General features: G+C 38.4%; 1 protein-coding gene across 1 annotated transcript in view; it reads left to right on the top strand.

The window, feature by feature from the left end:
- Positions 1 to 6,422: 6,422 nt before the first annotated feature.
- Positions 6,423 to 14,051, top strand: part of LOC140934444 (uncharacterized) — a 47,508-nt gene continuing 39,879 nt past the window's right edge. Inside the window, exons 1-5 of the mRNA XM_073384068.1 lie at positions 6,423 to 6,465; positions 6,667 to 6,792; positions 8,774 to 9,007; positions 10,533 to 10,703; positions 11,425 to 11,562. Coding sequence (XP_073240169.1) covers positions 6,423 to 6,465; positions 6,667 to 6,792; positions 8,774 to 9,007; positions 10,533 to 10,703; positions 11,425 to 11,562 — 712 coding nt within the window. The remainder of the gene's footprint in view (positions 6,466 to 6,666; positions 6,793 to 8,773; positions 9,008 to 10,532; positions 10,704 to 11,424; positions 11,563 to 14,051) is intronic.

The raw sequence follows: 14,051 nt of genomic DNA, 5'->3' as shown, positions 1-14,051 counted from the left end.
CACAACACAAATGATTTCCTCTCGACCCGACAGGGTATCAGGAACGCGCGCGGGAGTACAAGATTAAGTAATGACATACGCTTCGTACATTTTACTCTACGTATACTACAAATCAGGACCAAACTTTTCAAATTGTTGTTTATAAACAAACAATTTGGTCCATAGAGTAACATCATCGCACAAAAATTCAGCAGCGTCCAAAATCTAGCCGGAAAACACAGATACATATTTCAGACAATCAGGGACAAAAGTAGTTGACACACTTGTTTAAAACGGGTGCTTTTAACAAACATTTAATTCATTTATTATTTCATTCCTTTTAAACGCCGTAAATCCCCCGACCCCCCGAATCAATGTTGTCTGAAGTAAAAAAAAGACTTGAGGGTCCAAAATTCAACATTGATTTTGGGGGGAAGGGGTTGGGGTAGACAGGGGAAGGGGATAAGTATATCCACTATGGAAAAAGGGGCCATTTTTCGGAAGTGTGTCAACACTTTTGTCCCTCATTGTCTGAATGCAAAATTGTGCTACTGCACACAAGTTGAGCCGTGTATGACACTGATTTTAACTGAAATTAAAGGAATCTATGACATAATTATGTTATTGGTGGTGGGGGTGACATTGACTTATTCACGACCGAATTATAGGGCCAATTCGAATTAAGTGATGACGTTGTAAAAGGGCTGCGATATCCAGAATAAACGTCGATATGGTTTACATGCTAAAAACTGACGCTGAAACTCGCACACATGTACAACTTTTGATGAATTTCAAGGGTATGCGTACTGAAAATATTTTTAATAAAGTGAACATTTCTCGTTCTTCACTTTATCCGATTGTTAAGGCGCAAACAATCACGGGGAGGGTAAGGATTGACACGTAGTGGAGATAGTCACTGGCCAGTCACGGAAATATGGAACGTTAGTGAGGAGCCGCCGTCACTGCGTTCAATATCGAAACTACGGAAAAGTGAGGGTAAATTCATGGTCAATTCAATAAAAAACTAAGGACTGCGTAGCAAACATTGCAAGTGTACACGAAAACAATTACTTTCAATCCCACCTCGTAACACCCTATGTGACATGATAACGCAACGTAAATAGCGTGACATGAGCGCATATGTCTGTGTATTTGGACTGCATTTCTCAAGCGAAACCCTGTGTTGTTGTCTATTGTCGGGAGAGAAAATGAAAAGAGAGCTTTGAAACGTGAACTGGTGATTGACTCTCAAAGAAAACGACAGCTCAAACTGAGAAAAACACTGCTTCCTTCGTGTTACAACGGTTAACCAAGTTTCGGCAAACGGAAAGTAGCATAGTAAGTCTGTTATGACCTCTTAATGTCGATATGTATTCTCGTGGTTAACCGTTGAAACTCCTTATTTGCACCACATCGCTGGAATTTTTCTCGCCAAGAATACGTATTGCGCAGTACTTTCTACATAGCGGAATCTTCTTTTGCCTTTTGTGAGGAATTAGCGCATAAAAAAGGAAGATTTTCCAGAGCACGGCCGTCATCGATCACGTGTTATCCCGCTTTCCTTGTCATCAAGTGAACTTCTGGGCCAAAGTAATTGCTGTTTTGGAGATGATACAAACCGGTGTGTCTATCTTGAAAACAATTTCTTTGGTATTCTGTGATTTACGAGCTGGGAAATGAAATAGTTGTCCACCCAACACCAATAAAAAAAATGCCACTGAATAAATGGCAGGCGGTCATCTAAAATCATTACAAAAGTACATTCCTAACCTGGTCTAACCTGTTCGACGCCTACACACGCTAAAGGTTTGGATCTGCTAGATTTGAAAAGGTCTTCCAAAAAAAAAAAACATCTATTTATAGGGCATAGCACAAACGACTGGCTCATCATTTATGAGGTTCATAACCTGTATATTGTTCACGTCCTTTCACTAATGGCACAAGTCAATGTCAACAATACTGCATGTTGCAGTACTTCATTCGCTTAAGTTAACCATTTACCAGAACAATTTTCATTGTACCTTAGTGTTTCCATCCTTTTTCCACTATTGATAATACTTGTAAAAAAAATTACATCCGCAGCAGCGGCATTGATCACAACACAAATGATTTCCTCTCGACCCGACAGGGTATCAGGAACGCGCGCGGGAGTACAAGATTAAGTAATGACATACGCTTCGTACATTTTACTCTACGTATACTACAAATCAGGACCAAACTTTTCAAATTGTTGTTTATAAACAAACAATTTGGTCCATAGAGTAACATCATCGCACAAAAATTCAGCAGCGTCCAAAATCTAGCCGGAAAACACAGATACATATTTCAGACAATCAGGGACAAAAGTAGTTGACACACTTGTTTAAAACGGGTGCTTTTAACAAACATTTAATTCATTTATTATTTCATTCCTTTTAAACGCCGTAAATCCCCCGACCCCCCGAATCAATGTTGTCTGAAGTAAAAAAAAGACTTGAGGGTCCAAAATTCAACATTGATTTTGGGGGGAAGGGGTTGGGGTAGACAGGGGAAGGGGATAAGTATATCCACTATGGAAAAAGGGGCCATTTTTCGGAAGTGTGTCAACACTTTTGTCCCTCATTGTAGCTAATTAATAGGGAATACGACCAAAAAAGCGAGAAGTAAACTGAACAAGCTGATTCCTGTTTGTCAAATAGCTAGAGACCCAATTAAGAGAATACCCTCTAATACCGTAGTGGTCGAGGTTATTGAGTAAAATATGATGATCAATAGTGTCAATAGCTCAGTTTCGAAAGGTCCAGGAAAACTCCAGCAGTCGACTCTCTGATATCTATGGCAGAAGCAATAATATATAGCTTTAGCCAGGGCTAAAAGCGAACCTCCCATTAATAAATCTATAATTTAAAACAAACAATAAACTTGTAATCCACAAATCAGTTATAACTTAAGGGCACATTCATGTGACTTTTGAGGGAAAGGCTAAGTGATTTTAGAGTGAAACATCTAACATTGAGTTGATAGCCTTATATGTACACCTAAAAAATAGCAATCATCTTCGATCACATTCAAGAGCCATAATGACTCTTGATCACAGTAAATTGGGCCTGGAAAAAAAATTCTTGGAAAACAAATCAGGCAGAATTTTTTGCTTTCAACAAGTTTACTTTACAAAATCTTGCCAACAAATCTGGGGGTGTGTAAATCAACCTTATATATTTTTTATACAACACATCTGAGGCCTGTTTATCATACAGACCTACGACAACTTGCACTCAGTCAATATTCAGGACGAACAATTGTGGTCGGCTTTTATCGAAACCCTTTACAAACTTTCCAAAATTACCTTTTCAGCCATCCGGTTCACACTTTTGATAAGCGCCAAATTTGCAGTGCGAGCTGTGCTCGAGTGAAACATTTACAGAGACAACAATTTTCATTCACGAAGACAAGTATTAAAGAGTGTCTAAAAATTCTGTCTTTAAGATTAAAGCTTAAGTTTATGTTTTAAGCCGACTTCCCGATGTTTGAAAATCGCTCAAAATTTTCTTTCTACAGCCAAATTTATAAATAAATATTCTTCGGAACGTTTTCTCTCAATTTGCAGGAAGAAAATATAACTAAAGGCTTTTTAAAGTTCTGTAAGCTTATATCAAACCTGATATACTAGGTCAGATCATTGTCTCAAATCTTACAAACGTGCATAAACTTGCCCCATACACTACGCTCGACTTCATGAAATTAGATATAAAAAAACAAACATCAAATACTTTCATTACTCTGGCTTACCGTTAGAGATGAAGCTCTGGAAAGCTATCAAGTAAGGCCAGAATCGCTTCAGACTTTTAAACCCTTTTACCCATTAACAAGCGACGCATTTCTCAACCAACAACCTAATAAACAGACTAGCCATGAATAACAGAAGACTCCTGATAGCAGCTGAATTTCATCTTGTACATCCAGTGGAAAAAGACAGTTAAAAACATTACAAGTTGACACAAAACTCTGTCAGCTTCAGCTGTCAAAGAAAACGAGTTTCAAGATGCTGCAAAAAGTTTCCGCATGAACCCACCTGTCAAATTTTGACCGATCAGAGCATAAAAAGTATCATAATCAAAGTTTCCACTGCTAATTGGAAAAAAAAAACGGCGAGTGGTCAGATAAATTATTTAGAATCGGTCCATTGACAGATAGACAAGTAACGTTATTAGTGAAAATATTATCAATAAGAGAGGTGGTGTTAGATGTTATACGGGTGCGCTTTGGGATCATAGGGTAAAGCAGGTTAGAAAACATAAGCGCGACAAATATCCTGTAATGGTATGTTGTTCATGCCGCCCATGACATAACAGATCTTATTTTCTCTAGTAGTAGCGAGCAATAATTTTCACAATTGAATACAATAGTGTTATGAAATTTCTTTTAACGAGCACCTGTACAGGACCAAAATCCCTATCTAAAACAGATAACTTCAAGTGAGTAAGACCCCAAAATTCCGACGCTAATATCTCAATCTTCTTTTTTGTATAGCCATATACTCCCAACAAAAATGATGGTTGAGGTGCTTGCAATTTATGCCCTGCAGCTGTAAAAATATTCGTCGCTTCCTTTGGTGGTACTTAAATAATCTTGTGCTGTTTTTTTTTTTTTTTAAATTTAGGTTACTAAATTATGAGACAACAAGCGAAATACCTTCTTGGGTTCATCATCACGTTCTTGGGTTTTTGCGTCCTCGCCTCAGGTATTTGACGAAATAAGCTTTAAGGACAGAATATATTCGTTATACTTTTTTCTTTACTACGTACCCTGTAGGCTGAATATTCAGGCTGTTGGATGGAATTGTGTGAATATCATTTAATGTGGTCATCCCTGTATTGACAGCATTATCGTTTACCTAATTAAATAAATGAGCAATAAACAACTGTCAAAGGTTTTGGCCATAAGACACACATTATACTTCTTATTTTAAAGACTTTAAAGAAGGTACGTAGGAGACCGTCTGTTCATAGGTGGACTTTTTTCTTTCAGCGCAAAACTCTACTGTCCCGGCATTTACGATTGGTAAGTCATTAGTTTTATATATTGTTTTTGTCTACTTCACTTCAGTGACAAACACGTTACACCACACAGTTGCCCTAGAAACAAACCTGTTCATCATTAACCGCTGCATCGCGCGAAAAAGTAAGTGCGAAAAGAATGAATAAGAAATGCTTTGTTTTGTTTTTTTAAACTAAAATTACTGGCAAAAGACTACACATTATGCGAGTAAAGTTATTGTACGAACATTTCCATAGCGCCGTTAAGTCTTGTCCTTTATGGTTTACAGTGGAACTTCCACATACATTCAACGAATTCTATATAGGGAAATCCTCGGTATAATTAAGCAATAGACCACACTTTCTATGGGTTTACCAGCGTGATAATATTTTACCCTCGCAGGATGTTGGGAGAACACGAGAAAAATTTGTAAATTATTAGCCTAAAGCGAGTGATTTACAACCTTTCGAAAACTTACAAAAAAAGGCCTTATGTCAACTGAATCATGATTCTAAATGGCCCGCATGTTGGATTTCTTGTTTATATCATAATAGTTTAAAGTGGACCTAAATAAGTAAGAATCAATCATAGCTTCATACTAATCCCAGAACTGGTGGTAAGACAGGATGGCCGATATAATAAAACCTTAACAAACAGCTAACAGGAGTTATTCGTCTTCCTTAAACCGGTAGTGGGGCACATATACTGTTGAAGGATAAAGCAAACAGTTCATTTCAATTTTTTTTACGTCAGCTCCACCAGGATACTGCAGGAGTTTTAACGGATCACTGTACAAGATTGGCGATACGTGGAAACCAAACCCACTGGAAACATGCAGTTGCACTCCCTCCCAATTTATAGCATGCTCTATTATTCACCCACCCATTGTGATAGCCTGCAGGGACAGCAGTGGGAACACGAGAAAACCAGGCGACACGTGGCTGGATAATCCCCAGTCGAAATGTAACTGCACAAAAGGCAATTTTGTAATTTGCGATAGATTGCTTGAGCCAATGTGTCAAGATATTAGTGGAATATTTCGAAAGAATATGGAGACATGGACGAAAGGTTCTTGTGTGGAATGCGCTTGCATCAATGGTACCATCAATTGCAATCAAACGATTGTCAATATAACGTATGGGTTATTTAACGCCTCAGTATTTCCGATTTCGGAACTCTACGCATCACAAGCACCACAAACCTCAAGTGCTTGCAAAGGTAATCTGTAAATATATTGGTTCGGAACTAAGTGTTGATCAGAGACTTGACATTTGGTACATCCACGATTTTCTTTCTATTCTTTCCATGAAACGTTAATGGACCTTGGCTAAAACATTCTACTTGAGCCATTACGGCGGGTATTAAGTACGGTATAAGTATTCTAAAATGAAAGCATTCATTATACTTCATAAACACAAACATATTCGATGTACACTTTAATCAAGAAAGGTCTCTTGCCTCAATACAGCGGTATATGGATGTGCACTATATTTTTTCCATATAATTGTCTTGACAATCTTACTATTAAGAACAGCCAAGACAAAATATTTCGTGTGTCACATTTTGGTCTATTTTACCCACACGTGACAGTAACATCGGTATATATAAAAAAAACGACCGTTAAAAAGATTATTTCAAAATTAAATAACTTAGTTGTTCGCTTTATTTCAGCCTTCCATGATAATAAAAGCAAGTTAATCAGATGCAAACGCGAGGGGTTTTTTATCCGCGACAACCATCGCTGTAATGGAATTGAAGAATGCCCGGATGGATCAGATGAAAAAGGGTGTGAAAATGGTGAGTTTTTATGTTTCTCTGTTGTTATCATCTTCATCGAATCTGATTTGTCTAGAGTGACTCTCTCTCTCTCTTGACTTTACCAACGTGAATCATTGGCCCGGGGAGGGGGGGGGGGGCAATCCCTTCTCCCTTATATGGCCTGTACGGGGATATGCCGCTGGACAGGGTATGGCTTTCTCTCTCTGTGTCCTACACAGGATATATAATTTCGAGTGAGTCTGTCAGCCTTCAAGATTTATTTGCTAAATGAATTTAGTTTGTACTCCAAGCATACAAAACATAAGATATAGATTTAGCCAGGACTAAAAAAAACAACATTGCACCTGCAGCACACTTTTTTTGTACATTTCTTTGCGTTGTTTTGCACGACTACAACGTGAAACTTACAGAAATTTCTTAGTTATACTTTTAATGGAGGAAATGTGGTACGAGTTCTCGTTCATCTTTTTTTCACTTTTTACCTTGCATTTGATTGGTGGCCTCTAGCATTTCTCATTTTGTCACCACCGCTACAAAATGTTCATGTTGTTCTTCAAACGAAAAAATGTCTCCTTTTTTTATCTCTCACTCCAGATCTCTGTCGCTCTTTTTCTCGTTGAGCTTCGCTGGCCTGCCGCTTACTTTCTCTTTTTCTCTGTCTTTCTCTTGCTCTATGTTTCAAATGGCAATTTATCTAAGCTTAATACTTTAGACAACACGATATACAGAAACAATTTCTAGTTTCCGTTTTCGTCTTTATTGACTCTTTAGTTGTCTCTGCTTTACAAGACGCAGGTGGCTATGCGATTTCCCGCCAAAATAACCTTGAATTGCATTTGGGTTGCCATACCTGTTGATTGAGTTATTTTACATTGGTTTGCCTGTGATGCGGACAGACGATCGGGCGGGCGGGCGTACCGTCACTTGATTACCAAATTTTCTCGGATGGGTAGATTACTTCATTTACTTACCTATGATGTTCCACTGCGCAAAACCAAAGACCATTACGTGAACTTGCCCTATTGCAATTGCCATTAAATAGTTTTAAAACAAGAAGGCCTGCATTTTGTCCTTTATCCCTAACAGGAAATTTTTTTGTTAGGATTTTTTTAAACAGTACTTGTAACAAGAAGTTACTATTATTATGCCTATGTTATAGTAGAAAAACCACACAAATAGAAGTACATACCTAAAAAAACTGCCCCCCACATCGACATGCGCATTTATCTCGAAAAACGCGGTGCCAACAGTACACACCCAAAAACGGAACGTGTTTGGAGGGAGTACATTGAGCAGCTATCAAAAACACAAATGTCTAAAATGGACACAAGGGTAATAAAGAAAGTTTGGAACCAAATGAAAAGAATGCTTTTTCCTTACTTAACTTTGGGCTTAAGTGGGAATAAAAAATTTTTCAAGTTAATATGGTGATTTCCAAGATCTTTTCCACGTTTCACCACCTCTGGTGCTGGTAGACTCTTCCTAAGTGCTATTTGTTCTTTCTTCATTAATTATTCAGTTATCCACTTTTACGAATGGTCTTAATGCATTTATTAAGATAAGTAAAGAGTAAACAGTGTAGCAAACAGGTAGTAAAGGATTACAAGCCACTATGACGATTCAGTATGAAGACTGTATGCAAAAACAATAAATGAAATAATTCCTTTTTGATCTCTGTTGTGGGCAAATCGCGTACCTCACACTTGTATGTTTATCTAAGCTATCAACACCTATGCAAAAAATTGGCAAAATAAGGCAGCTAATATTTTGCTTCAGCCAGTAGTGAAAATATTTTGCACGTTTTCCTCAGAACAGGTATAAAAACCGACTGATAACATATCTGATCTTCTTAAACTACAATCTATGGACTCACGGTTATTTAATTGGGGGAGGGAGGATGGGGGCTCTAATGTCGGTTGTCTAACACTTACCTCGCCATACGGAGAACCTCTATGCGCACATACTAATTGTCTAGAATTATTTTGTTATCAAATTCTAGAGATTTGCAAGGACGAAGAAGGTGGTACTTTGCTGATAAACGAAGGCTTAAAGGGATGGAAAGTTTCTCCTTGTCTCAGTTGCCAATGCAAAGATGGCTTAACAACATGTAAAAGAGACCTAACCATTAACTTTCCAGGATATTTCCGGGGTATGTATAGCCTTGAACAGAACTGTACTCAACCATCATGCAGCGTTCTGAAGTTTATTCAAGAAAACAAAGATTGGTGTCATGGTAAGAAATTCAAGTAACAAATCTCCATGGTCTACACTGACTACACTAGACCCGTGGAACTGACGACAAAACGTTCCAACCTAAAGTGAAACCACAAGCCCCAGGCAAGTGGTCTCACTTCAAAGTTTTCAACAGTTTGTCATCACTCCCAAGTTCTAGAATTGTATAGACCATGGAAAATTGTCGTCTATTGTCTTTTACAATAACGTAGCCATTTCCGTGGAAAGTCCTTGGAAAATTGCGCTAGAAAAATAGGAAAAAAATCGTGGTGTAATTACGCCATTTTCATGGTCTTTTACCCTCATAGACCATAACTCTTGGCCAACCAGTGCGCGAAAAATCTCTCTTTAGAAAGAGTTTAGGGTTGGTTTAATAGTCTCTACAAACGAATCCTGTTCCATTATATGATTATGTGGTTCTGATTTAACATTTAAAATGTGTGTTCGGTTGCATGGAGTTATTAGAGAGCTTGAGCAAAGACGACGGCGACGACAACGAGAACCGCAAAAAAACAATTGGTGTAGATTGCCAAAAAACTAATTTGCACGTGCATCACGCTTTTGTGCCGTACATTTCGTGGTCGTCACTGCCGTCTACGGTGAGAAATTTCCTAATTTCACGTTTCATTGAGGACGTAATCACAAGACATCGACTTCCCTTTTCTTTTTGTGAACTTAGATACAGTCCTTCAGAATTCAACTCCTGAAAAAAATCAACAACATTTGACAGATTAAAAGAGATGGAATAAGAGCGATAAAGTTTGAAACAGCTCAATCACTTTTTGTGTGACGTTTTGGCTGCCGTTGCCGCCATTGTTGCTTAAGCCCTCTATGGTCAAATGGTCAAATAACAAGAGACCCTGCGCAATTGCCTAATGTTTTTAATGACTTTTTTTCTACTGTTGGACCAAAGCTGGCGTCTATGATTCGCACATCAAATCACCACTTCTCCGGCTTCTTACCCCCGCGATAGTTCGCAAATTCGTGCAGTCATTTCACATGGAAACCTCACATTGACAATGCTGCAACAGTAAAAACCATTGGCGTTACTGCAAGACAGAGACATTTTGTCCCCCAGAGTACTCTTCTCAACCTTTATAGATCTTTAATCTTCCCGAATTTGTCTTATGGCCTCATAACCTGGGGTCAGGCTTCTAAATTACGCAAAATTTTATTGAACGATTTCACACCGGAAAACCTTGTGACGTATTTACTCGTTCCAGAAAAATACATTCATATAACACAAGATCAGCTTCTGCTGGACATTTCCATATAAAACCGTCTAGATTAAACATTATGCGGAATTCTGTTTTTGAATATGCGACAATCATTTATAAAGTAATACTAACAAACTCTCTCTTAAAATGACGACGCATACAATATTAAAAGTAGTAATAAATTTATCATATACAATTAATTCTGCGACTTAAATAATTTCTTACCAAAATACCTTCAAATAATACAGAAAAAAAATATTCAAACCAACAAAAAGTATTGAAGCTGCTTAACTTATTCGTTTTTCCAAGCGGTCGAGTTGATACAGAACAGGGGAATTATCTTTGAGGGCCAAACTTGGAAGTTCGAAGGATGTACCTTTTACTTTCCTGGAGTACGTAATTCAGAATACTGTCCCTCGATGACCAGGCCTGTCTGTTATGTATACAATGGAGCTATCTGTTGTGCTTCAGAATGCTCAGGTATTTATTTTTTGCGTTTCTTCTTGAACAAACTGCTGCGGCTAGACCTCCTCCAATTTGTGGGGTTTGAGTAATTCAACAGGTCCAACTGACCACTTTCAATTTCATTAGCGAAACTCTAATATTAACCATTTGGAAAACATCCAAGCAGTGACCGCGTATGCTTAGTAGAAGTAACCGTTTATTAGGGTCAAATTTACAGTAAATATGGCAGGCAAATTTCGGAAAAATGATAGGAGGTTTGACTGATTGGAATTAATTGATTGACTCCAATTATGTCCACTTTCTAATTAACAGGAAAGAATTAATTGCAGTCATACAGGTGTCAGATGTAGTCTATTATCCATCAGGTAGGGGCTGGAAAACTGGCCTTCAAAACAATGGAAACATACACGTTTGTGTGGTTACAGGGGACACACTTTTCAAAGTAACGTGCACTGAACTGGATTTTTTTTTTCAAGTTTTGAATAGCTGTGGTTTAATCGATCATCTCTCAAAAGAATTCTTTCGGAGGTGATGCTGAAATTTATCCTTTTCATATGCTCTTTTATGAGATACTGAGGGCACCTGAAATTTGAAAACAGTGTTTTGGGGGTGACGTCAAATGGCCAAAACAAACACGTCTAGGTAAAAAAGGTCTACTCAACCCGTCTTTAAGAGTGGCTAATATAACTGAGTTATCAAACTGATCATTTCCTGTACTATCCATCTCTTTCTCAAGTGTTGCAGCAGATAGGAAGTCAAATGAGAGGAAACCTGACTTACTGTCCCAGTGGCCGTCAGCTGGATTCAGATAGCTCTCGATGCAGAAATTCTTCCAATTGCTCACAAAATCTTAATATCGATAATTGTTTGTCAGGTGAGTGTTGAATCTGTTATCTTATTAACCTCCAACGAGGTTTTTAGATACTAGTTTGTGTTGCATGAACGTTTTGCATATCTGGGGTCTACTTTCGCAGTGACAGTTTTGAGGGTGTCTAGAGTTTACTCACGGAAAATTTTTGGGACTAACTTTTGCTGATTTTTTAGTCCACGCAATAAAATATTGAGAGGCGCCTGTGATCACTCTTTGAGCTACGGTTCGCTCGACCTAGAGATATTTCACTGAGGTCTTTTATAATTTTGAAGATGATACATCACAGCTCTTACAGAGGACTGACGACGCAGCAAAAAAGCTTCACCCATGTATCCAGTCATGCTCAATAAAACTCTATTCTCTTAGGGGTGGACCATTAAACTCTTGAAGGGGGGGGGGGGGATAATTTTGAAAAAAAATTCTTGCAAGCGCTTGTCGGAAGAAAAAAATTGTATGCAGCACAAATGTAATAGAAAGCTTATGGGAAAAAAAGGGAAAAAATATCCTGCCCACCAGATTGCTAGGAAAAAAATTCTTGTTGACCAGAAATCACCCACCCCAGCCCCCCTCAAGAGTTAAATGGTCGGCCCCTTATTACGGTATGGTCGGCATTATATTCTACCCACCAAAACCACATCGATCGAGAGGGACTGAGATTGAATTTTGAATAACTTAAAAGTCGTAACCGAAGATTCTCGGAAGATGTACGGATGATATGCACGAACAACCCAACATCCGAATACTAGATCGGACGTTCTAACCACTGAACCACCAGGGCTCTAGCGTTAGTGAAGTCGGAATTCTACTATACCAGCAGAGTGTACTACACTTCTGTCCTGGGAGCTGAAAGAAAGAGAAAGGTTCGAGAAGGTCGGCATTATATTCTACCCACCAAAACCACATCGATCGAGAGGGACTGAGATTGAATTTTGGACACCTTGTGACATGTTATACCAAAGAAAGATGCCTACGATGTTTAGATGTATTCGCCTCTCGGGGATTCGCCTTTCTTTTGCGTTGAGCTTTATTATATTTGGGAGATCGCGTTCTCGCCAACAAAGGATGAATATAACGAGTATAACTGTATTTCGGCAAATATTGTACATGAAGTTTTAAAACATGTTTCAGACATTTCATGGGGCTACGTGATACACATCTAGCCCCGAACACTGTTGGTGGTTGTTGGTGGTTTTGGTGGATGTTGAAGTCTACATCCACCAAAACCACTCGACCTGTCCAGACCGCACATATGAGCCTTTACCTACAACCATTGTTAAATCTCCAAAGAGGCAAAGGTTTTAATTTTTTTAGGCGCATAGTTACGCTTCTGCAAAGTACTGACGGACTTTTTAAGATAAAGCATAATAATTATTGACACAATGAAAATTTTAATCATGGTTTTCACAAGTTGTTATTGTTTACACATACAAAATTTTTATTTTCTTACTTTTATCCCCGAAAACAAACAAGAAGATCATGGCGGGAATTTTAAGTTACGAACCCGCGTTCGATAGGAAAATTGCTGAGAACTCATCGCAGAGTTTGAAACGAGATCGACGACCAAGTTTTCCTTCTTCAAAGTGGACAAAGATTTTGGGAACTTTGGTGTGTATCCATTACTGCGCTTTTCACAAACATGCCAATTCTGAAGTTCAAAAGCCAACTGACGATTGCGTTTTCCGCTGCCGTCAATCATCTTTACGGACCTCTCAGAAAACAAAACTTTACTTTAACGGGTTCAAAAGGTCAAGGTTTGTGATTTTTGATTGGTGGATTTCGATCCGTTTTGTGTGTTTGTGTGTTTCAAGGTTCGTTGCTTGTGATCGTAATTATGAAACGGCAGCGAAAAACGTAATTGTGAATGTACATTCAGAAGTCTTACAAATTTAGAATTTTGGAAGTCAATCATAAATAATTTTGGAAGTCAATATAGTCGATAAAATCCATGCCCCTCTAACTGCAAGAAGAGGATTCTTTCCGGCATGGATTTTATCGACTAGGGCCATTCCCACTCAGCTTGAAGGAGGAACTACACGGTATGTAGCCCAACGCAGATTTTCTTAATGCAGCTCTGTTTTGCATTCCTGATAGGCTACACGGTAGATTTTCTTTTAGAAGCTCGCGCGGATGTTTTCTAGGAAAAGCTCAATGATTGTTGATTATACATAATCCAGTAATGCAATTTTTACATAAAAAAGCAAAGTTATTTATTGTTTATTGGACGGAAGGGAGTATTAATGCAGATTGAACGCCACTCCTTTGTTGTTACATCATAGTCAGCGGTAAACTACACGCGCCTGCGCATTAGGCCCCGTCTGGTTCTGTGCGGTCCTGTCAGACTAGCTGTTTTCACAACAAACCTTCATTTGATAAGACACAGTTTACTCCATATTGGCGGAGAGCGATCTGTTAGTAAAATGGGAAAAACTTTAACCCGCAAAATTTTCTTGCTACACGGTATCCATAAGACAAAAACGGATAAGCATCATTAA

The sequence above is a fragment of the Porites lutea genome, chromosome 4, assembly GCF_958299795.1.
Source record: "Porites lutea chromosome 4, jaPorLute2.1, whole genome shotgun sequence".
In the NCBI taxonomy this organism is placed as follows: domain Eukaryota; kingdom Metazoa; phylum Cnidaria; class Anthozoa; order Scleractinia; family Poritidae; genus Porites; species Porites lutea.
The sequence above is the reverse complement of the archived record's forward strand: the minus strand, read 5'-3'. Positions and strand labels throughout refer to the sequence as shown.